The 22,600-nt window shown below is 40.6% G+C and overlaps 2 protein-coding genes across 4 annotated transcripts in view; one reads left to right on the top strand and one right to left on the bottom strand.

Annotated features, from left to right (window-relative positions):
* Nucleotides 1–22,600, top strand: part of LOC124550954 — a 122,817-nt gene that overhangs the window by 97,472 nt on the left and 2,745 nt on the right. The gene's annotated exons all lie outside the window — the stretch shown is intronic.
* LOC124550953 (acyl-CoA:lysophosphatidylglycerol acyltransferase 1-like) overlaps nucleotides 15,756–22,600 on the bottom strand; it is a 65,407-nt gene continuing 58,562 nt past the window's right edge. For all 3 annotated transcript variants that reach the window (XM_047125766.1, XM_047125768.1, XM_047125767.1), the window contains one exon: nucleotides 15,756–20,724. In XM_047125766.1, coding sequence (XP_046981722.1) covers nucleotides 20,482–20,724 — 243 coding nt within the window. In that variant the 3' untranslated portion in view covers nucleotides 15,756–20,481. The remainder of the gene's footprint in view (nucleotides 20,725–22,600) is intronic.

The following is a 22,600-nucleotide window of genomic DNA, read 5'->3' as shown; positions in this document are numbered from 1 at the left end:
GTCGGCACCTTTGGTCGCCCCTTGTCGCCGGTCACGCAGCCCACTGCCAGCTTGCCACAGTGCTTTACTGTCCATTTGTGGGTTGATTGTCCCCACTGCAGGAAAACATGTATGCTGTGTAACAAGGAGGGCCACATCCGATTGTTTTGTCGTAGTCACTCGACTCGATCCAGTCCTGCCCCTCCTGGGCTTCAAGATACTGTACATGCTCTGCACTCAGTTGTCCCACAGGATGACCCATCAGCACGGAAGCTTTTCCTCACACTCCGCATTTTCACAGAGGATGTCAGTTTTCAGGTCGACACTGGGGCCACCGTCTCCCTCATTAATTTGGCGTTGTCGCCTCCGTCTCGGCGTTTGGTCTCCTATGGAGATGGTTCCATTCCCCTCTGTGGACAGTTTGTCATCCAGGTGATGTACAAGCATGTTCCACAGCTCCTTACCCTCTTTGTCGTTGACCATTCGTTGACTTCGAATATTTTTGGCCTGGATGCACTTCAACTGTTTGGCTTTTCAATTTCCAATGAAGTTAACGTCATTTCCACGGCTGTTCCCTTTCAGGACTTGGATGATCTGTGCTCTGCTTTTGCGTCATTGTTTGCACCAGATCTCGGATGTGCTTCCGGCTTTCAGGCGCATATCACCCTACGGCCGGATGAACAGCCTCGCTTTTTCTGGACCCGGCCCCTTCCGGTGGCCTTACAGACAGCTTCAAGCAGGAACTTGATCGGCTCCAGGTCGCTGGCATGCTGGAACCTGTAACTTACAACGCATGGGCGACACCACTGGTGGTCATATGGAAACCCAGTGGGTCCCTTCGGCTGTGTGGGGACTTAGGCGCCACAGTCAATGCTCAGTCCCTCGTTGATACTTACTCCATTCCCCGACAGGAAGACCTTCTTGCCAGGCTTGCCGGGGGAGAGTATTTTTCCAAGATCGACATGGCTGAGAGGCATACCACCAGTTGCCCTTGGATGCCAAATCTCAGGACATCATGGTTATCAACATGCCTTTCGGGTTGTATGAGTACAAGCACCTTCCCTTTGGTGTCTCTTCGGCGCCGGCATTTTCCAGCGATTCCTGGAGCAGCTTACACAGCCTATCCCTGCATGTGTGACTTATCTGGATGACATCTTGGTCACCAGGCATTCCCGCCAGGAACATCTGCAAAATCTCAGTGCCTTATTTCACGCTCTGCAGTCTGCTGGTCTACGCTGTCAGCTGGACAAGTGATGTTTTTTTTTTCAACCAGAAGTGGAATACTTAGGCCACTGGCATAGCAAAGATGGCATTCGCCCTTCGGGTCGTAATGTCACAGCCATTGAGGCCCTTCCTCATCCCAAGGACTTATCTGAACTGCAGGTGTTTTTGGGCAAGGTTACTTATTACTTAAAGTTCTTGCCCCAGGCCGCCTCAGTTGCTCAACCCCTCAATCACTTGTGTTGCAAAGGGGTACCTTTTGTTTGGACTCTTGCCTATGACCAGGCTTTTCTCCATTTAAAGGCAATGCTGAAGTCCGCCCCTTGCCGTACTCCCTGCCCCTTGGTTGTGGCAGCTGATGCGTCGGCATATGGCATTGGGGCCGTCCTCACCCACCGGGATGCCGATGACTCCAAACAGCCCATCGCTTATGCCTCTAAGACGTTGACCCCAGTACAATGGAACTACTCCCAGATTGAAAAGGAGGCCCTGGCGATCATGTTCGCCGTTCAAAAATTTCACACCTATCTCTTTCGGGCAAAGTTCACCCTTCTGACGGACCATACACCCTTGGTTGCACTTTTCGGACCCCACTCTCACCTTCCCGAGTGGACGGCTTAATGTCTCCATCGCTGGGCATTGTTTTTACGTAATTACGCTTACACCATCCGGTATAAGCCCACCATGCTAATGCGGATGCTGTGTCACGTTTCCCAGCAGGCCCCAGTCCTGCCTTTGACCAACAGGAGGTCTTCTGCTTTCACATTGATTCCGCCCGGCGGGATGCGATGGACAGTCTTCCTCTTATGGCTGCTGACGTTGCTGCGGCTACCTGCCGCCACCCTGTCTTGTGGCAGGTTCTCAACTACGTGGTCCACGGGTGGCCATCCTATGTTACTCATCGGATGCAGTCCAATTTTGGCCACCGAGCGAGGTGGCGCAGTGGTTAGCACACTGGACTCGCATTCGGAAGGACGACGGTTCAATCCCACGTCCGGCTATCCTGATTTAGGTTTTCCGTGATTTCCCTATATCACTTCAAGCAAATGCCGGATGGTTCCTTTGAAAGGGCACGGCCGATTTCCTTCCCCATCCTTCTCTAACCCGAGCTTGTGCTCCGTCTCTAATGACCTCGTTGTCGATGGGACGTTAAACACTAATCTCCTCCTCCTCCAATTTCGGCCCCTGGCGCCACCTGTCCCACGGGCTATCTGTGGTCGATGATGTCCTCCTGTTGGCCACGGAGTCGGATGCCCACCGGGTGGTCATCCATCTGGAATTGTGGCTGTGGGTGCTCAGTTTGTTACACCGTGGGCACTGGGGTATGTCCCATATGAAAGTTTTGGCTCGCCGGCACGTGTATTGGCCCGGCATCATTGGCGATATTGAGTGCCTGGTCCGTGGGTGTACTGTCTGTGCATGTCACCAGGCAGGCCCCACTCAGTCGTTTGCACCCTGGCCTGTGCCTCGCCAGCACTGAGATCGCATCCATGTCAATTTTGCGCGCCCGTTTTTGGGGGCCATGTGGTTACTCATCGTTGATGCCTAGTCCAAATACCCATATGTTGTCCAAATGGCATCCACCACCACGGAGGCTACACCCACGGCCTTGGCCCAGGTTCTCAGCATGAGGGCCTGCCCCACATGTTGGTCTCTGATAATGGTCCCCAATTCACAGCATCCTCCTTCCACTACTTCTGTCAGGCCAACAGTATCAAACATATCCATAGCCCCCCTTTCCACCCTTCGTCCAATGGCACGGCGGAAAGGCTTGTTTGCACTTTTAAACACCAGATGACTAAGGTGGTCGACACATCTCCAACCATGTTGGCCCTCACCCTGTTTTTGAGCATCTATCACACTAAGCCAATTGACGGACACAGTCCGGCAGGGCTCCTTCATGGGCAACAGCCGTGGACCCTGCTCCATTTGCTGATGCCGCCCTCCTCCCACCCCCACTCCCGGCCCTTGCAGTGGTATGTCCCTGGCACGGCCGTGCTGGCCCACGAGTACGGGCGCAAGGCGGGTTAGACACCCGCACGGTCGTCGCGACCCATGGGCGGCGTCTGACGGTGGTGCAGACGTCGAAAGCGTTGGAGCGCCGCAATTATAATCAGCTCCGCCCTCGTGCTGCCACAGGACTCGCGCCGCCGCCCCTTCCCCTACCTCCTTCGGGTAAGGACGTGGTCCTCGAGTCACCATCCCAGGCCCCAGTTGCTGTCTCCCCGCAGGCCTGCTGCCGACCCTCTCCACCTCCGGGTGGATCGGCGGCTCCCTCCCCTGCCCTGGACTCTGGATCGGCTGTAATGGATATCTCGGGCGTCCCTTCCTCCCCACCAATTGCGGTTGATACGCCCAGTTCCTCTTTCCACTGCTGCCAACCTTGGCACTGTCCAGGGTGTTTCCGCCCCTATGTGCAAGTTTCAGGGGTGAGGGATCTGGTACCGCACGCTGCGGAATTTGAATCGGCGCCAGACGTCATGGACGTCGAAAACCCATAGAGGTCTCTGCACCATCGCGCCGTAAGCTGTGGTGGTGCGCGCCTCCTGGCCCGCTTTTAGTGTGAGGGCGCTACAGTGGAACACGTGGTCCCAGCGGCCAATAGTGGTGCCCCTGATAGCATACTTAAGTGCCTGCCTCTCACTCAGCCAGCCAGTCTAATCTCGCGTACATCGGTTTACAGCTCGCTTTGCGCTAGACAGCTTATTTCCATGTTCTGTGTACAAGTGGACGTGTTTGTTTCCTTGTGACTCCGTTGTTCAATCTGGTTGTATTCGTTCTGTCCTTCATTGGTCGTGTCCATCCTCTCCCATTGTGTTGTTGTTTGCAGGCTTCTCCGTGGGTCCCGCCGTGCTTTCCGTCATTGCTACCCCGCGACCGCCCTGGTCGCAGTTACAAGTGTAGTGCCCCATATTCATTTCTGCAAGTTACATAATTCCTACAATCAGGAGAAGAGGCCAGTGGGCACACGCTAAATGAAATGTGTGAAATTTGTAGGCATACCAATGACTAACAAACCAGTGGCCCCAGCATGTATATCACTTAACCAAAATGATCAGTTCATTGTGTTCCACAGATCATATACACAATAAATGTTACAATATGGAATATGTCAACTGAACAAACATGGAATGTATTTTCAAAAACATTAAAAACTTATTTATGTGGCTCCATATTGGGCCATTGTAACTGGAAGCATCTGATTCTACCCATCTGCCTTGACCCATGACATAATGGTGTTGTGGTGTGAAGTCACTACGGTGTGTATTTGTGAATGTTGTGTTGTCATATTTGATGATACCCTTTAATGGTTGATGTTGATTTTAATGTGTGGTATTGTGGGAACATGAGTTATATGTCAACCATGTTGGACTGTTTTTTAAGGAAAACTGCGACTGTTTTGACAACAAAAGTTTAAATAAAACAATTTCTCTCTGTCAGTCACTTTTTATTTCTCCCATGATGAATTTTGAGACTTTATGATGTCTGTTCAAAAAATTCCAGAACTTTGTCCACAAAATTTTTCTACGCTTACCTTTTACTCATTGTGCATGGTCTCCTTTGAATACTCTCTTCCACAATTGATACACTACTCCCAGCAGCATTTCTACTTCTGAAAGCAGTCTTACTATGCTTCTTGCTAGATTGCATAAAGTGCCATCTGAGAATTTTCTTTTGTCTCCTCTACTGTTGCAAATCTTTGTCCTTTCAATGGTTTTTTCAACTTAAAAAGTCCTCAGGGGCCAGGTCTGGAGAGTAGGGAAGATGAGACGGCACAATGATTTCGTTTTTTGTGCAATAGTCACACACCAACAGAGATGAATGTGTGGGTACGTTATCATGATGCAAAAGCCATGAAGTGTCTCGGCACATTTCAGCTCAATACCTTCTCACATTTTTTCGCAGGTGTTGCAACACATCCCAACAGTATAATTGATTAACAGACTGTCCCTGTGCCATTAATTCAAGATGAACTACTCTTTCACAGTCAAAAAGAACTATCAGAATGGCTTTGACATTTGACCTGACCTGACGAGCTTTTTTTGGTCTTGGAAAAACTTTCCTGACCAGTTGTGAAGATTAAACTGTTGTCTCAACATCATAACCATAGACCCATACCTCATCATCAGTTATGATTCTCTTGAGGGACATTTCGGTCTCATTTGTGCGATCCACAAGCTCTTCACAGATTGCGAGGCAGAGGTCTTTCTCATCTTGACTCGTGAGCCATGGGACCAACTTGGATGCAACACGATGCATTCTAAGATGTTGTGTCAGGATTTCATTACATGGTCAAACTGAAATGTTACATTCTTCTGCAATCTCTTTGGACAGACGGTTTTCCATTGGCATGCACAATTTTGTTGACGTTCCTGACATGAGCGTCATTGGTAGACATCGAAGGCCTCCTGAATGAGTATCGTCTTTAACTTCCATCCGGCCATTTGTAAACTGTGTCCATTAAACACAACATATGTGCAGGCGTGTCAGCCACATTTCACTCCAACACACCATTGGTGCGAAATGATGACTGTTCTGGAATTTTTTGGACAGACCTTGGATACTTTCATCTTCAAGTGGAAAACAGCAATATCTTGTTACATGTGTACCAGCTGGATGCAGCGAGCTGCCACATCACCTCTGATGCAGACACAGAATAAAGGAATTAGGTTTGACTTAAATAATTAGGACTGTAAGGCAGATAGTGAATAATATCCACAATGTAGAAAGGACAACTGCAGAACAAAGTTGCAATTGGTCAGACAGGAATGGGTAGCATCAGGAGAAACAGTGACAGTACTGTGTGAATTTCAAAATAAAACTGTTGAACGAATGTTTTTCCTAGTGGGATGAGAGTATACACTGAAGATGAGAGTATAAACATGTGAAATGCTTTGTGGGAAAAAATAAAAAGTTACTGAGGCACAAAAATTAATTTATTTGAACTTGTATTAATATGTGTTTGTTTGAGCCCAGGTCATCAGTGCTGTAATGAGGGTTTGGAAGTGTTTGCTTTGCTTCCACTGAGCAGTTTTTTTATGTGTTTGGTGTTTTTGTTAGGTCTGATCAGTCTGGTGTTTGTCATCGTATTTTGGGACATTTGGGGAGTGACCGATTCCACCTGTCTGGTTTGACCCGGAATGTCATCAATATGGCGAAAAAACCTACATCCAGTGTATACAAAATGGTGACAATGTTGTCACTATATAAAGACCCCAGCAAATGCGACCAAAAATAAAAACAATACAAGAATTTTCCAATCCAAGAATAAAATGCAAGTAATGGGACAAGCGTGGGAAACAGGGGCTTTAGGACAAGCTAAATATATAGCAATACAAAACACCGCACCATCCAAAAAAAAATATTATTAAAAAAATCTCAGCTTATGACATAATGCTGTAACCACAAAACCAATAGTAATCACATACTTTACTTGACCTATATAGCTCAAGTGAAGCCCATGATACAAAAACCCTTGACCTAGGTAGATCAAACGCAGCTCTTGACACCTAATGGCAAATCACAAATAAAAATATCACAGCCACAAAGTTCACACACCTGCATAACTCGCAAAACACCACCAAAACCCAAAAAACTTGTATACCCAAAAACCTCCATATTCACTAGACGAATTATAACACAGCTGAAATACCATAAATATAAAAAAAACACAAAACATTGCAATCACTATAGGATTGTAAAATGGCATAATCAACTAACGTCAAAAAAGTATTTATTCTACAGTAGTGTCCGATAAGAAAATTACAGAAAGTTGATAAACAAACAGCTTTATTTATTTATTTGTCCTTTGACCATTCAGGACAAGAGTTTAAGACATCTCAGATATGTTATAGAAATAATATATACATATACAAAACAAGATACGATTATGCAAGGGTAGGACAAGATGTTGGCCAAGGCCACCAGCAGAAATATTCTATTACAAAAACACACACATCATAGATGGTACACTTGATGAAAGATTAAAAGGTGCTCAACAGTAAATGAGGGCCTAATATTTCTGTAAGCTAATTTATTCACTTACACTATAGGAACATTTCTCAAAAGGGTATGTTTTTAGCTCTACTCTACAAACCACTGTCTTCTAAAACTTCATTATCTATGTTGACAGTGTATTATAAGGAATGACGCCAAAGTGGCTCACAGGTCTGTGAGCACGAGTTGTCATACTTATTCTGCACAGAGGAGCCCACCACAGAAAGCGTTATAACTATGTTGTAATAAATGTTGATTTGCAGGTATAAAAATTTAATTCTTGTCATCAAACCACATTTATATTTGCAGGTATCGAAGTACAGTTCTTGTCATCAATGCACGTATCTATCCACAGGAAGTGCACAGTAAGCATGCACAAGTTTTCAAATGGGGACTTGCAGAGAGTCCTTGTAGAGTTGTGTGACAAGATTCAAATAGACCTTTTCCATAAAGTAAAAATTTCATTTAATTGACAACTAGTTTACACCAAAAACTATTTCATAAGCTGCAAAGGAACGGAAGTAACCAAAAGATGCCATCGTAGCATCTTCTGAGGAGCATACTTGGATATATTTGGGTGTAGGATAGCACCCTGTACTTTCACCTGAGCTGTAGTTGTGAGCCGTGCTGTTTGATTTGCAGTGGAAGCGAACTCATGTAGAGGGCGCAGTGTATGTGGTGGCAATGTGTTTGGAGGTATGTTGTTATGTCATTTAGTGTGCTACAATCGTAATGATGGGGAGTGTATAGAATTACACAGTGGCACAATGGAATATACTGTACAGAATGTTGTCATATTAAACAGAGTATGTTGTAAACTTTAAATTGTTCTCTTTTTAATTAAATAATGGGAGAAGGTGGGTGGATCAATGTTTATTAATATATCAAACATGTGACAGTTGCTAATAAACGGTGTTCCACTTACCTTCTCCCAAGATTTAATTAAAACAAATGATCCACCTATTCATATTCATGATTTCACATTTTCATTAAAAAAAAAAAAAAAAAAAAAAAAACATTGATTCTCTTACCTTCTGCCAAGAGTTAATTAAAAAACATTGATCCACTTATGACATTTTTTATTTTCTCATCCTATCCAACTGATGATTCATCATATTCATTTCCCACAATTCACCGCTCATACTGTTACCAACTGCAAAAAGCAACAGAAATGTCACCAACACCGTAAGTGCTCTTTTACTCTAGGGTTGAGCTATACAAGTGAACTGGAGATTTGGATGCTGGTTTTTGTAATTTTGTGTGTGTCGTTTTTTTTTATGGTGTTGGCGGGTTGGGGGGGGGGGGGGGGGAGGGGGGGGGGGGGGAGCGGCAGGGGGCCTCTTATTGGCGTACTGGTTCCAGATCTAGGGTTGAGCTATATGGGTGAACTGGAAATTAGGAGTCTGGCTTTTGTAGTTGTGGAGAGGGTTTATTGACATCCTGGTCTAGAGTTGAGCTATAGAAGTCAACTGGAGATTGGGGTACCAAGGTCTTATGGTGTGTTTTGTGTGGTTTTGTCAAGTTTTATTTTTTGGTAGTTTCAAGTGGTTTTTTTTTCAGATTTGCATCCTGAATGGAGGTGGTGTTTTTAATTATAGAATTTTTAGCTTGCCATCCCCAAAGACCTCTTATTTTCCCACAGTTGTCCCACTAATTTCATTGAGTTCAGTCAGTGTATTGGTTCGCATGGTATTTGTATTTTTGCGAGTTTTGTGGTCAATGTGTTAGTCACAGTGTTGGATACGCATGGAATACGAGTTTTCGGCATGGTGATGATGTCATTGATCAAAGCAGACAGGTGGTATCCCAGTCTCTAGTAATCACGCATACTTCTTTTCTGAGAACAAGAAAAGATTAACCAAGTATCTTGGAATTTTTTTGCATGGCCTTTCATATTTTAAGTCTAGATCAACAGACATTTTTAAAAGTTTTGTACATTGAACTCTATCTCATTTCCACCCAGTACCATACGGAGATCTTGGTTTCGATTTGTTTTTCCAAATTTAATGTCGATTTTAGTTGCAGTTTCTGAGGACTGTTTGTTGTTTGTATAAATAAGGAGCAGAGGGGGCCCTAAGACAGTACCCTGTTTGACTTTCTTTGCATGAGATCTATGTTTACTTCACCCAAATATGAATCATTGCTTATTACTGATAGAAAACCTTCCCGAGGAAAGTACATACAATGGGTGGATTCAATTCCCTTATGAAACTACACATAATGTTACACATTCTGTTTGTAGACTCTGTTTTTGATGTGTTACAGAATTTTCTGTATAACTAGCACCCATAAGAATTAATGTAATTATTAAAGTGTTATCAAATTGTTTTTCATATCACAAACATAATTTGTTGTATGGCACCCACAGACCACAGGGTTTCGACTATAAGAGGTGGAAATTGCTGTACCGAAACAAGTTAGCATAATTTGAACTCACATCTCACTGCCAACAATAATGATATGATGGTATAAGAAACTATTTAGGACCTATACTGGAATCTGAATGTAAGCTTGTGAAGATCAAAACTGTTAATGTCTATATTTGTATGAGATAAAAAGGAGCAAATAACTGTAGCTTGCTATTGACAGTTCAGATAAGATTCTGCTGTTTCTAACCTTACTGATATACACCTGTCCACGATATCTCAACCAATACCACAAATTGCCATAAAAACTACGTGTGTGTGTGTGTGTGTGTCACGGAATTAAAATTATTCATTCACTTATTTATGATGTACTGGAATGAATGAATGAATGAATCAATCACTCTGGTAGGCCTATGGATGCTTTAGTACGGCCTAGTCCAGAAGATGACCATATCAACTGAAAACCTACACTACTCAGTATTTTTGAAACCATTATCTGAAGAGTGGCAACGATTATTAAAAAGCTAGAAAGAGCAAACTGTGCTGGTAATGATGAGACGGCAAACTACCCAATCTAACAAATGGCAGCCGGCCGGAGTGGCCGTGCGATTCTAGGCGCTACAGTCTGGAACCGAACGGCCGCTACGGTCGCAGGTTCGAATCCTGCCTCGGGCATGGATGTGTGTGATGTCCTTAGGTTAGTTAGGTTTAATTAGTTCTAAGTTCTAGGCGACTGATGACCTCAGAAGTTAAGTCGCACAGTGCTCTGAGCCATTTGAACCATTTTGAAACAAATGGCAGCAGGGATAATTAGATCACTATTGGATATCATCAACTGTTCATTCCAGAAAGGTGTATTTCGAGACTGACTGACACTAAAAAAGAACCTGTGGACTAAAACATAAATAATAATTATCCTAACAATTACAGACCAATATTTCTAGTATTGGACTTCTAAAAATAACAGAAATGCCAATGCTTAATGTACTTATTGCTTTTATGAGGAAAAAGCACAACATAATGCAATAATTATGGCATAGTATGGATGCCAAAAAGAGAACTCAACACACAGTAATTGAACATTCAACAAAATTCAGTGTTCATGCTTTGGCTATTGTTGTTGTTATGGCCTTCAGTCCAAAGACTGGTTTTACACAACTCTCCGCGCTAGTCTATCCTACACAAGTTTCATCATCTCCCCCCAAAACTTCGTCATGTGAAAAATATAAATAAAGATGTTGATATCACAAATATTATGAGGATAATGCTGGTTTCACACCACTTTCTGCAATTGTGATATAATTTTGACATCACGAGCAATATCGGTGGCAGTACGATCAGTTATCAATTTTTTTAGCGTTTGATACGGGCCTCTCACAAGACTTCATGTGCACATACCAAAGATTTAATACAAGTACGTTCTGCAATATTCGACGTTATTTACATTCCGTCTGATTTGAGAAGAAGGATAAAGTAAATATCTAACAATTTCCAAGTTTGTGGTTAGGCAGGAACCTAAGAGGGCAGCTTAAACTTCTGCTACTAAAATGAGCATCAATAAAATTCATATTCTGTCTTCACACAAATATTTGGCTCTTTATTTCTGATACGTTATGACTTCTGGGTCTGTGGTTAGGCAGGAACCTAAGAGGACAGCTTAAATTATTGTGAGTGATTCGAGAAGCAACAACATTCGTATTCTTCCTTGTCACAAAGTCGATAGCCAGTCATGCGACCGTCGATGTTGCACATGACGTAAACATGACGTCACGCTTATGGGAAATGTTGTGAAATGAGCATTACCCATCTACGTCCACTATCTGTTTATTCTCAATGGACAAAGATGTGTTTTGGTTCGGACTTATACCATACACTGTCCAGCCACATTAATGTGACCGCTGCCTATGTTCGACATCAGTGTGCAATAACCACTCATATATGACAGGTGGCTACTCTAGCAGTGGAGGGTATATAAAGCATGTCTGAGGATACAGAAAATAGTGCAGACGTTTCTGTAATGTGGAAATGGAGGCTTTTCCGTAACGTCCAAAAGGGCGTAATCACTGGCTTTCAGGCCAAAGGTGGAAGCATTTCCGAAATGGTTACATTTGTACTGTTCGTGTGCTGCTATGGCTACAGTATATCATGCAATGCCACTATCCAAAACTGGCACTGAGGCAACTGTAGTGCACCACAGGCCATAGATAATAGGGGCAACCAAAGCTGTGGACATGTGGTTGCACGAACAGACATGCAGCTGTTGAGAAACTGATTACCCAGATGAACCAAGGAGCTACCAACAGTGTCACCTTAATGACTGTTCAGTGGATGTTGCTGCATATGGTCCTCCACAGCAGGCGCATGGTTCGTGCACCCATACCAACTGCTGTTCATTGGCAATGAAGTCTGCAACTTGCACACCACTACTGTAACTAGACATCCACCGAGTAGCAACAGCTGGCCTTTTCATACGAATCACATTTTAAACATTATCCTCCATAAGACATATCGCCATTGGCACGAATTGCGTGAAACATGTAAAAGCAAACACTCTGCGACCACGAGGGAGTGTTATGGACTAGAGAATGTTCTCATAGTATTTCCTAGGTGATCTTGTCATTTTGGAAGACACACTGGATAAACACAAGTATGCCTCTATCCTTGGGGACTGTGTCCACCTCTACGTACAGGTTTTGTTTCCTCAGCACAACGACATCTTCCAGAAAGACGATACAACATGTCACACAGCTAGCAGTGGATGTGCGTGGTTCAAAGCACACCAGGATCAGTTTACCGTAACCCCTGGGCCACCAAACTCCCCGGATTTAAACCCAATTGAGAATCTGTGGGACCATCTTGATTGGGCTGTTGGCACCACGGATACTCAATGGAGAAATCTATCGCAGCTGGCCAAGACACTGGAGTCAACATGGCTCTGCATCCCTGTCAGTACCTTACAGAACCTCACTGACACTCAATATGCAAATCTCACACTGAAAATGCTGGTTATTCTGTCTTTTGACAGGCAGGCGGTCATATTAATGTGACTGGACAGTGTCATAATATGTGGAAATAATTACAAAATACAATGTAACTAAATTCCTGGTAATTAAAAACAAGAGAAAAAAAATGGTACAAATGAAGGAAGTCCTCTACTCTGAAAGGAATTGTTTAGAAACTTTTATTACAAAGAAACTACTTCAAAGCCACTTCCTTTTAAACTTTTCAAGTGCTTTGGAAGATTGCTACACATTTTTATACTCACATAATATGGATTGTTGTCTGCACAGTTTCTATTATGCCTTGCCAGTTGATGAACACAATCTATTTAGTGTTGCAAATATGTACATTGTTGTTTAGACTGTTCTGCTACCTGTATTTTAAATTTAGTTCCTGGTCATTAAAACTATGACAGAAGCAAGGGTATCAGATAAATTTTTCTGTTCGTGAGTATTCAATACAATAAGGTATACCGTGATTCATTTCACACACCTCAAGGTTCTTCTTCTTGGTGAACTGTATGGAACGTGGTGAACGAATGTAAGAATACATGATTATATTAGGTGATTTGGGAATGTAGAGGAAATTTAGTAAATGGGGCTGCCACCTCTAGCAGCATCAGTGGCTCTAATTCAGTTGTTTATCAAGTTGAACTCAGATTGGATGACAGACAGAGCTACATCATTCAGTGCTGCTTGAAACCAGTGCCATGTGACGTCAGTCATAGTAGGTGTCCAGAAATGGCAAGCTAGTCTCTTAGTGAGTTGTGACCAGATGGTTCAATGAATGGCATCTGGGTGTGGTGCAGAATGACTTCCCAACCCACCTTTTGTATAGTATTTTTTGTTAGTCTAGCAGAATGCAGGTGGGCATCATCATGGAGTAACGTCACTTCACGTGGTTTTCCTGGTCATTGTTCTTGGACTGTGTTCGATAATAAATGTCAGCAGTTATGGTTACACCTTGGGGAACCAATTCAAAGTACACCACATTGTCACTGTTCATCAAAATGTATAACATTATTTTTTGTCGAAGTGCGCAGGTGTTTGTATGGGGAGTTGCTGCTTTGTTTGGGCTCAACCATTTCTTTCTTTTCCTTACATTGGCATAAAGGGACCATTTCTCATCACTAGTAATGCTATAGGATAGGAATGATCATTGTTGTTTATCAGCCAATTGATGACGAGGAAGTAGAGATGCACATGTGGCGACCTGTTGATTTTTGTGGTTCTGACTTAGAGCATGCAGTGTCTATACACTGATTTTTTGAACCTTACACACTGTATGCAAATATTGCATGATGGTGTAATGACCACAGCTCATCCCATATGCCAGTTCTCGAGTATACTGACATTGCTCATTGTGGATTAAGGCATTTCAACAATCTTCATCAAACCCCAAAGGTCTTCCCGAGTGTGGAGAGTGGCTAATAATGTCAAAATAATCCCGCTTAAATTTAGGAAACCACTTCCTTGCCGTGCTCCGTCCTACAGCGTTATCCACAATGCATGGCGTAAATGTTTCTGGCTGCCTCTGCTGCTGTCACCCCTCGATTGAACTTAAAACTGAAGAATATGTTGCAAATGGTCCGACTACTCCACTTGGCACACCTTTTCCAAGTGTCCACAGCTCCATTCTCATCTCCAAATGACAATATGTAAGCTCAAATAGCAGTGAATTACAAATAAAAAATGGTAATTGATAAATAAACTTCATAGTGACTGGAAAAAAAACTGTAAACTCACTCAACAACCTAATACTTCATCTCATCATGTACAATCTAGTCTTATGTCATGCATTCACTGGGTGAGGCATTATTTCCATGCCCAGTGGAGCCATACCACTTGAGGCTACACCATGCGGTTATCACTGGAGTTGTAAGGATAATTGCTGAATGGTATAAAACAATTAGTTTGCCAAATGCCATATGTTAAATAAGGAATTTACAAAAATTGGAAAAAGGAGGTTAAATGTTTTGTGAAGAGATTTGTCAGAATGTAAGAAATAAAAGATTAGAGAAACATTTGACACACCTGTGAATGATGTTTGAAATCATGCTGAGTAACGTAAGAAGACCACTGAGTGAAATTCTACCAGACAAAATATCCTGTACTACTCTCTAAGATTCTAAGTTCAACATTGACCTTCAAATTCTCAGTCAGCACATTTTATGTACATGATTTCAGTTATCATTCAAAGGCAAAACAAGTTTCTCTAACTTATTTTATTTCATATTTGTAGCAAAATCATTTCATAAAGCATGACCTTTTTATCAAAATTATTTTTTTAGTTTCAAGTTTTGTTCAGATAGCATGAAATACAATTATTTAAATATTGATCCAGTGGTCCATTATTATTAGGAGTATATAGATCTAGAGAAAGCAGAGAAGTTTCAATTTGTGCTTTGATTTGATATATTTAGACATGTCACAACTGTTAGAGAAATATTTCTATACGCCCTCAGATCACTAAGTTTTCTAAATTAACATGATTACTGTAAAGTAATTAAATCTTCTGTTGCGAAACAAGATGACATACGGGTCAATTTGCTACCTCATTTGCTCATTTCCCACTCTTTATTTGGCTATGAAAATTCCACAAAATCCATTATGTTATTTCTAGGGAGTCTTTTTTTCGTCCAGTCAAATGCAGCTGTCATGCAATTGATTATTTGGGGAAAAAAGCCACACTGACACATTACCTCATCACCCGTATTCACCTGGCTTATTGTGTAACTTACTTTCTGTTCCCTTATGTAAAACAAAAAATGCAGAAAGGACGAAGTTCATCACCTGTTTAGTTCCACTTGTACTGAGGTTTGGATGTGAACTTCAATGAGCTGGTTGCCAATGGTGGTTGAGGCGGCTTTAGATTTAGACAGGATCAGGTATGTTGGGGTTTGAGAAAGGAGTTTAGTTATTGCAGGAGTCAGTTTTTTCAATGACAGTCCACACCACTTGACCCAGCTTGTGGGTGTTGAAGGATCCTCTTCCATGTGCCTCATGAATAACTTGGCATACAATGAAGTCCGACTGGTTCCCATAACAGTACCCCTAATTTGTTTGTAGATCTGGCATTACATAGTGAAGCAGTTATGGATAAGGATGATGATGATGATGATTATGATGATGGCTCGTGCAACAATAGTTAGTCATGTAGTTTGCATACTACTGCAAAAGAATATCAAGCATAAAAAAATTTACCACAGTTTTATTGTTTTTTCCTCCAGAACTTAAAAACAATATTTTCATATGCAGCAACAGATTTTAAGTCAAAAATGTACACAGTCCCATTATTTTCAACAAGCTATGTCAATTTTATTCAGAAAGCCAGTACTTTAAACACACAAAAAACATACTTTTGCAAAAACTCACAAGAGGGGAAACAATAGCTGAACTACTTAAAATGGCTAGTTTCTAAATGTGGCAGGAGCTCACACAGTTCAATGTGATTCTCGAATAATGGCAAGATGGAAAATACATAATATTCAGTTATTTTGGGTGAGCTATTCTAAGTGCCACACGTATTTTCCCCAACCATAAATTGTTGTGAAATTGGTGAATTAAATTGTGGAATGTGGCACAATTGTAAATCTTGTTTAAGACATTTAATTAATCTAAAATCATTTAGTCTAAGAAAGTTTATTTTTCTCTAACTGTGAAGAGTCTTCACTCTTGTGAGCACAATTTTCGAAACTTTTACGTCACAAGCCAATTTCAAAATCAGTTCTAGAAGTTTGCTTCTAATAACCATTAACGACTGTTTATTTCTATACTTAAAATGTCTGATGCAGACACTTCCAACTGCACAAGAAAATAGAACTCACTTTCCTTTATAATTTCCACATAACTAATAACATTGCATAGCATGTATATGCTACTGGCAAGATACAGAACTTTTTTAACAGGAAGCTCTGACATGCTTTTGCATCCTTTTGTTTTCTTCTCCCAGCTACCACATGATTTTGTAAGTGGCATTACATGTGTCCTTTTTACTGTCCCAGACCACACAGTTATTCGAAATCCAGTGGCAATGCTTCAACAGCTCTCTTTACTGTTGCACTTACTGCCCAAGTCTACATTCTTTTAGAAGGTGTCAAGCTGACAGAATGAACTTTACAGTGATATCAGAAGCGTATCTGCACCAGATTTATAGCACCAGGGACATTACGTCTATTTACACAGTTAAAATTACAGTATTTGCCCTCCTTTTTTCCACAATAAATATCATTACAGTCATAAAATAACTTATTACCCAATATACAACAAGCACATCACAAAAAATTACCATATTCCCATAAGACTTTCACTAAAAACACAAGTTCTAGATCGATATGTACAAATAATAGTGTATCACAAGCGAGAATGGGGGAAAATGTAATTTGTACATGGTCTCCAAAAATTACAAAACTACATTAAGTCCAATTATTAAACACAATCTATATCCTGGTCAGTCAACATTCTGCAGTAATTTCTTTCCACACAGGTAAATAAACACAGAAAGTAATCACTTGAATGACTAGCATTGCAGAAATGAACACTGATCTAAATCAAGTGTTTGCTGATTAATTTTATATCCCATGCCACCATTTTTTTTATTTCTGTTATCTCATTGCTGAATTTCAGAATAAGAAAAAAGTCGTAAAAATGCTGCTAATTTTATATGGAATGTACAAATTAAAATGTTTAACTATGCCCTTCATGCACATGAGAAATGTTAAAAATGCTTCAAACCATCATACCTCATAGTATATTTGCCCCACTGCCAAATACATATCCCACGACTCATGACATTCAAATCTGCTGGACGACCTCACACACAATTTGTGTAATATAATAGCAAATTTCTAGTCTATTCCTATACAAATACCAAGTGAAACACAGATGCCCGAAGAATGCAATTTTCCCCCTCCAACTAATTATGCAATTATTCCAGAAGCGAACCGAAACTACACCACCAAACATCACTTTAACATGGAACTGTAGCCAGTAATAAGAAATTATATTCCATATAAGGCACTCGACTGCTATGTCATAAGATTAACTGTCATCTGTGTCACAAATTGTAAGTGCAGCAACTTCTCGTGCAAGATGGGCATAGTTGCAGCACAAGATATTCCAAACTTACATTAAGGCACCAGAGTACAGAGTACACAATTTTGAACCTATCTGCAATCATCACTGTGACAGTCAGTATTTATAAACAACTTCTCATGGAGGGAAACCCTATGGATCTCAACTCAAAGTAGCAAATGTACAAAACTATATTAAAATTTTTCATTCAACATTGCCACTGACTGGACTGTTCATCATACTGCAACATATGCTGCAAGGAGCACATTGGATCAGACCAAGCATTTCATGCCCATTGCTTGCATTAAAATTCAATTAAAACTGTCAATCTTCCACAAAAAATATTTTAAAATTAGTCTGGTCAGCTGACAATCAACAAAACTACTTTCAACAACACTAAATCATTTACGTATTGAAGTCATGAGTCTCTTCTCTTTTCCCCTGTAGATTATAGTACTTCAGCAAGAAAAAAGTATTTTGTAATGAAATTAGGTATATAGTTTTCTGGCTCTGATAAAATCTAGTCCACTCTGGCTGCATCTCATTCTCACAAGTTTCACTTCCAGTGATAGCACTGTTGTATTCATCAACCTCAGAATTTTTTGTCTCTGACTAGGCAACGTGAAAATTACACATCACAAGAAATGTAATAAGTGATATAACACACAATATTACTAGGAATTGATATTTATAAATAATTCCAGCAAATAAAGCATATTATAAATGTGAAAGTTATTTAGAGTCATTTTCCATACCAAACAGCTAGTACCACTTACATTTCTCAACAATATTATATCTAACTTCCAAATAGGATGAACAAAACAATTTCACAAAATTGTCTTTTTCACATTTAGCTTGAATCCTTATCAGTTTGTCTACTAATAGTGTAAAACACTTTAGGACGGCAATACTATTTTCAACCACAGAAGCAGTAAGATAATAAATAAATAATAACAATAATAATAAACGTTTCCGTCCCAACACTGAAGTGGGTATAAGGAACACTTCGCGCAAAGTTTAGCAGACATGTTTCTTGTACAGATACTGATTTCACTCAGCAGTCTCATTTACCATTAATCTTCCAATTTAACACATCGTTATTAACACTATGAATCTATCTGCTACTAGACTACAATTTGGGCAGAGCATCGCTGCAACAAAATTCATTACATAATAATTCAGTTGGGTAGAGGGAGGAGACATTGTTTGTTCGGCCACACTCGTACATACATGACCGGCGGGAGTTGAGATACCTAAGGCTATGTGATGTATGCTTCCGAACTCATTACAATACCAATGTTAAAGCAATGTTGTATGACAGTTTTGTAACCACACAATGTATAAACAATAAGGAAAGTTCAATTTGCAGCTGTAGTATTTCTGATAACTACAGACTGAGGTCTAAAACTTAACAAGACTTTTGTACAAATGACCAAGTTTTCATAGCATTAGCACAAACCATCACCAATCTTTGCTATCGTTCATCTACAGTTCCCAAATGTAAAACAGCTTTGTGGTTAACATTATTGTTATTAGAGAAGAAGAAAGTATTATTTATAAAGGTGAAAATTTAAAAGGAGTAAGTATTCATACCAATCAACAATGAGATTTTAACAGATACGCAGCAATTTCTGAACATTACTTACGATATGATGCTAACAGGAACGTGGTAACAATAATGTTAGGAAAAAAGGGGCTACGAGTATAAGATAGATTGATTTTTTCTACTACAGAATATTCTGTATCACTTTCTCAATGATACAACAAAATGTTGCACAACACCATTAAAATTTCACCTACAAAAACATGAAAACCCATCTTAATGTCCATTGTGATGTCCCACACTACACAATATGAGAGCTGTGGAAATAATTTACAGAAGTGTAAAATTGTGGATCTAAGTTAATGAGCAAATCGGCATAATTAAGATCAGGTTATTGCACATTTCATTTGTCACTATTCCCATGAACGCAACAAACATGTTTCCTTACAAAATGTATTCCATTTTATGTTACAGCACAGGAAGAAACACAAATGTTCTCCCATACAGCACTGTTCTGTCTCCAAAACAAAACATACTCCATGTCTAAAGCACAAATATTTTTCCTGCTTTTAATATAATCATAAATTAATTCTACAGCAATCTGACAGACTCTTTCCTACAAGTACGTATATACAATCCTCATCACAGAAATTTTCTCAGTTTTTCTCCTAACTGGTCTTTTCCTACCGTGATAAAGATTCTACTTAAATCACATATGATCCCACCACAATCTTGCCAGCCAGTAACAAATCACCTGCACATCAAAAGAAACACCGAATGTTTATTCACAAAGTATAATTACTTAAGTGTAGATATTCCATCACATTCCATGTATTTACAGCTCATGACAACATTTTCTGTGCTTCTGTATGATTGATGTAATTTAATATACGGCTGCTGCCAAGTTCGAGGCTCAACAATTACTTCACCCAAAATGACACAAACAATCTGATTAATTATCGGAGTTAAAATCCAAAGCAACATCTACACAGTGTGTGGGTGATGTGTGGTGGGTTGCAACAATATACAAGCTATGTGCCTCTACATAACAGTACTGCAGGACTTTACAAGTGATAAAACAAACAAAAAAGTAATATACCATCACAGTCGCTGCACCCAATACGAGAGTCTCGCGAATAAGGACATCTCAGTATCTCTAAATGTCAAAAATGTTAGTATCAAATGAGGTGTAAACCGACAGTTACACCTCGTAATCGGTCCTTTCCTTTCCTTCTCCATTTTACAGAAATTGCGAGACTCGGCGAGACTGGTAGAAAAATGACTAAAGTAAGGCCAGCATTCACTACCACACAAAAGATGCTGCATACGATAACAACCGCAAATGCAGAATTGTGGACGTAATGAACAACACATGCAGCACAAAAAATCTGAAACCATCTTGCTGAACTTCCTGTGGTGGCTTCGGATGGGAGCAGAACTCTTGGCTAGGAAATTCTCCTGTTCTGTAGAAAGCTTCCAGCAGTTTCTCCTTCTCTGCAAAACGATCATACAGCCAATGAGCCATGGCATCGTGTTCCTGAGGTACCTGAAAAAGGAAATGAGAGCACAATTGAAAGAGAGCAATATGTGGAATCTTCTATTTGCCCTTATTGCACCTCCACTAATAATGAACCCATTTTTAACTTTCTAGTCAAGTATCTACAATAAGTAATAAGTACTTTCACTGAACTTTGCCTCACTAAAATTCATTATTCAGGCTTTTCTGTTCAATGTCCTGCTTTTATTGGGGTAATTAATTTTGCTGAAGCCAGCATTAACTAAAAATTATTAACACCTGAAAACTTTATGACAGTATGATACAGGTAGCTTTGACTGAGCTAATCGGTCGAGTTAGGTATATTGACACCACACATTCAGACTTTGTAGTAGCATAATACTTTGATTTTCCTGAAACTAGTTAACTTGAGAATACAGGACACTCCAATTATTTGGGGTAATGTGGGGGAGAAGATGTACAAATAATCGAAAAACACAAATAACCGAGATATTCTGAAGCGTGTATGAGGGATGATGTCTGGACAGGTAATAGCAGCAGCGTTGGTGGCCGATGTCGGCGCACGCGCTCATGTGCATCTCGACAGTCGTCTTTCACTTCTTGCCACACAGCTTCTCCCACTAATATTTCAACTTTGCTGTGTGCTTGGCATGGGCCTGATGGGCATGTATGCAGCACTTTGTTCAAAAGACTGCCTATGTAAGTTTATACGGATCCATGTTTAGCATGCCCTTATGCCCAGACCTTTGTCCTGCTCTGCGAGAGGCTTTCAGCCAGGCCTATGTATTGAGAGGGACTTCTGTTTTATGCCACCTACCAAGAATGTGCCATTTAAAACTAATTTGACCTCTGTTGTTGAACTTTTATGGATTCACATTTTATACGCACCTGAAGATTGGACACAGGCCCTGGAACTGGGTTGTGCATTCCTTCTAGGAAATAAAAATGTTTACAACAGTGGCGGGTCTTGTCACTGATGATTAAGGAAATCAGCATTTATGATATTCTTAAAAGTAAGTTTTATCATCAGAAACCTTATACAATCTTATATCATTAACAGTTACTGAAAATGAAGAACACGTACCTTTCAATTTTTACTTTTATACTTCAATAGACCCAGTGTATTCCTCATGGCGATATCACAAAAACATCCAAAGTATAAAAATTTGGAGGCACACGAGCATTGTGTAAATGCACATATTCTGCAGTCACATCTTTTATTATGAATATTATTATGAAAAGCAACCTCGTTAATGTTCCTGAATGCGTTGCGATCTGTCAATTATTTTGAAGCAAATAGCACGTGTTTCAAAGCATTTTCTAGAAAGCTGGAGCCTACAGCTGACAATGGTCGACGCATGTATTTTAGTTGCATTGCCTCTATTTGTGTGACTTTCCTTTGCCGCGCCATGGGCATAGGCACTTCAGTAATGAGCGGATGTAATTCTTCACCCGTCAGTGAAAGTCACAGGGCTGAAGCAATGGTGTACAATTTAATGGAATTACTTTTAGCACTTGAGCAGCAGTGCTGGTGCAAATATACTACCAGCTTCCACCCCCCTCCCCCTCCCGCCCCATAAAGCTTTAACAATGAAGCTAGTGAAGTTTCTGATTTTCTTGTGTGTCTGCCTAAATAAAGTTGAATTGGAAAATGCACAACTGGTGCAGATTTGCACTGCACTGTCTGTCATGAAAGTAGGTTTAAACTGTTTAACAATATGTATAGTTTTCCTTGCAAATCGATTTTGTGGCTCTGTTTAGTAATTACTCATTAAAGAAAATTTAAATATATATTAGGATGCTCCAAAAATTAACTTCATTTCATAAAGATATGTTTAACTCTTCACAAATTTCTTACACAATGCAAAAATGAATATTACCCTACTGTACAATTTCCTCATCAGAT

This window comes from Schistocerca americana, chromosome 9 (genome assembly GCF_021461395.2).
Source record: "Schistocerca americana isolate TAMUIC-IGC-003095 chromosome 9, iqSchAmer2.1, whole genome shotgun sequence".
In the NCBI taxonomy this organism is placed as follows: Eukaryota; Metazoa; Arthropoda; class Insecta; order Orthoptera; family Acrididae; genus Schistocerca; species Schistocerca americana.
This window is presented reverse-complemented; position numbering and strand designations above follow the sequence as displayed.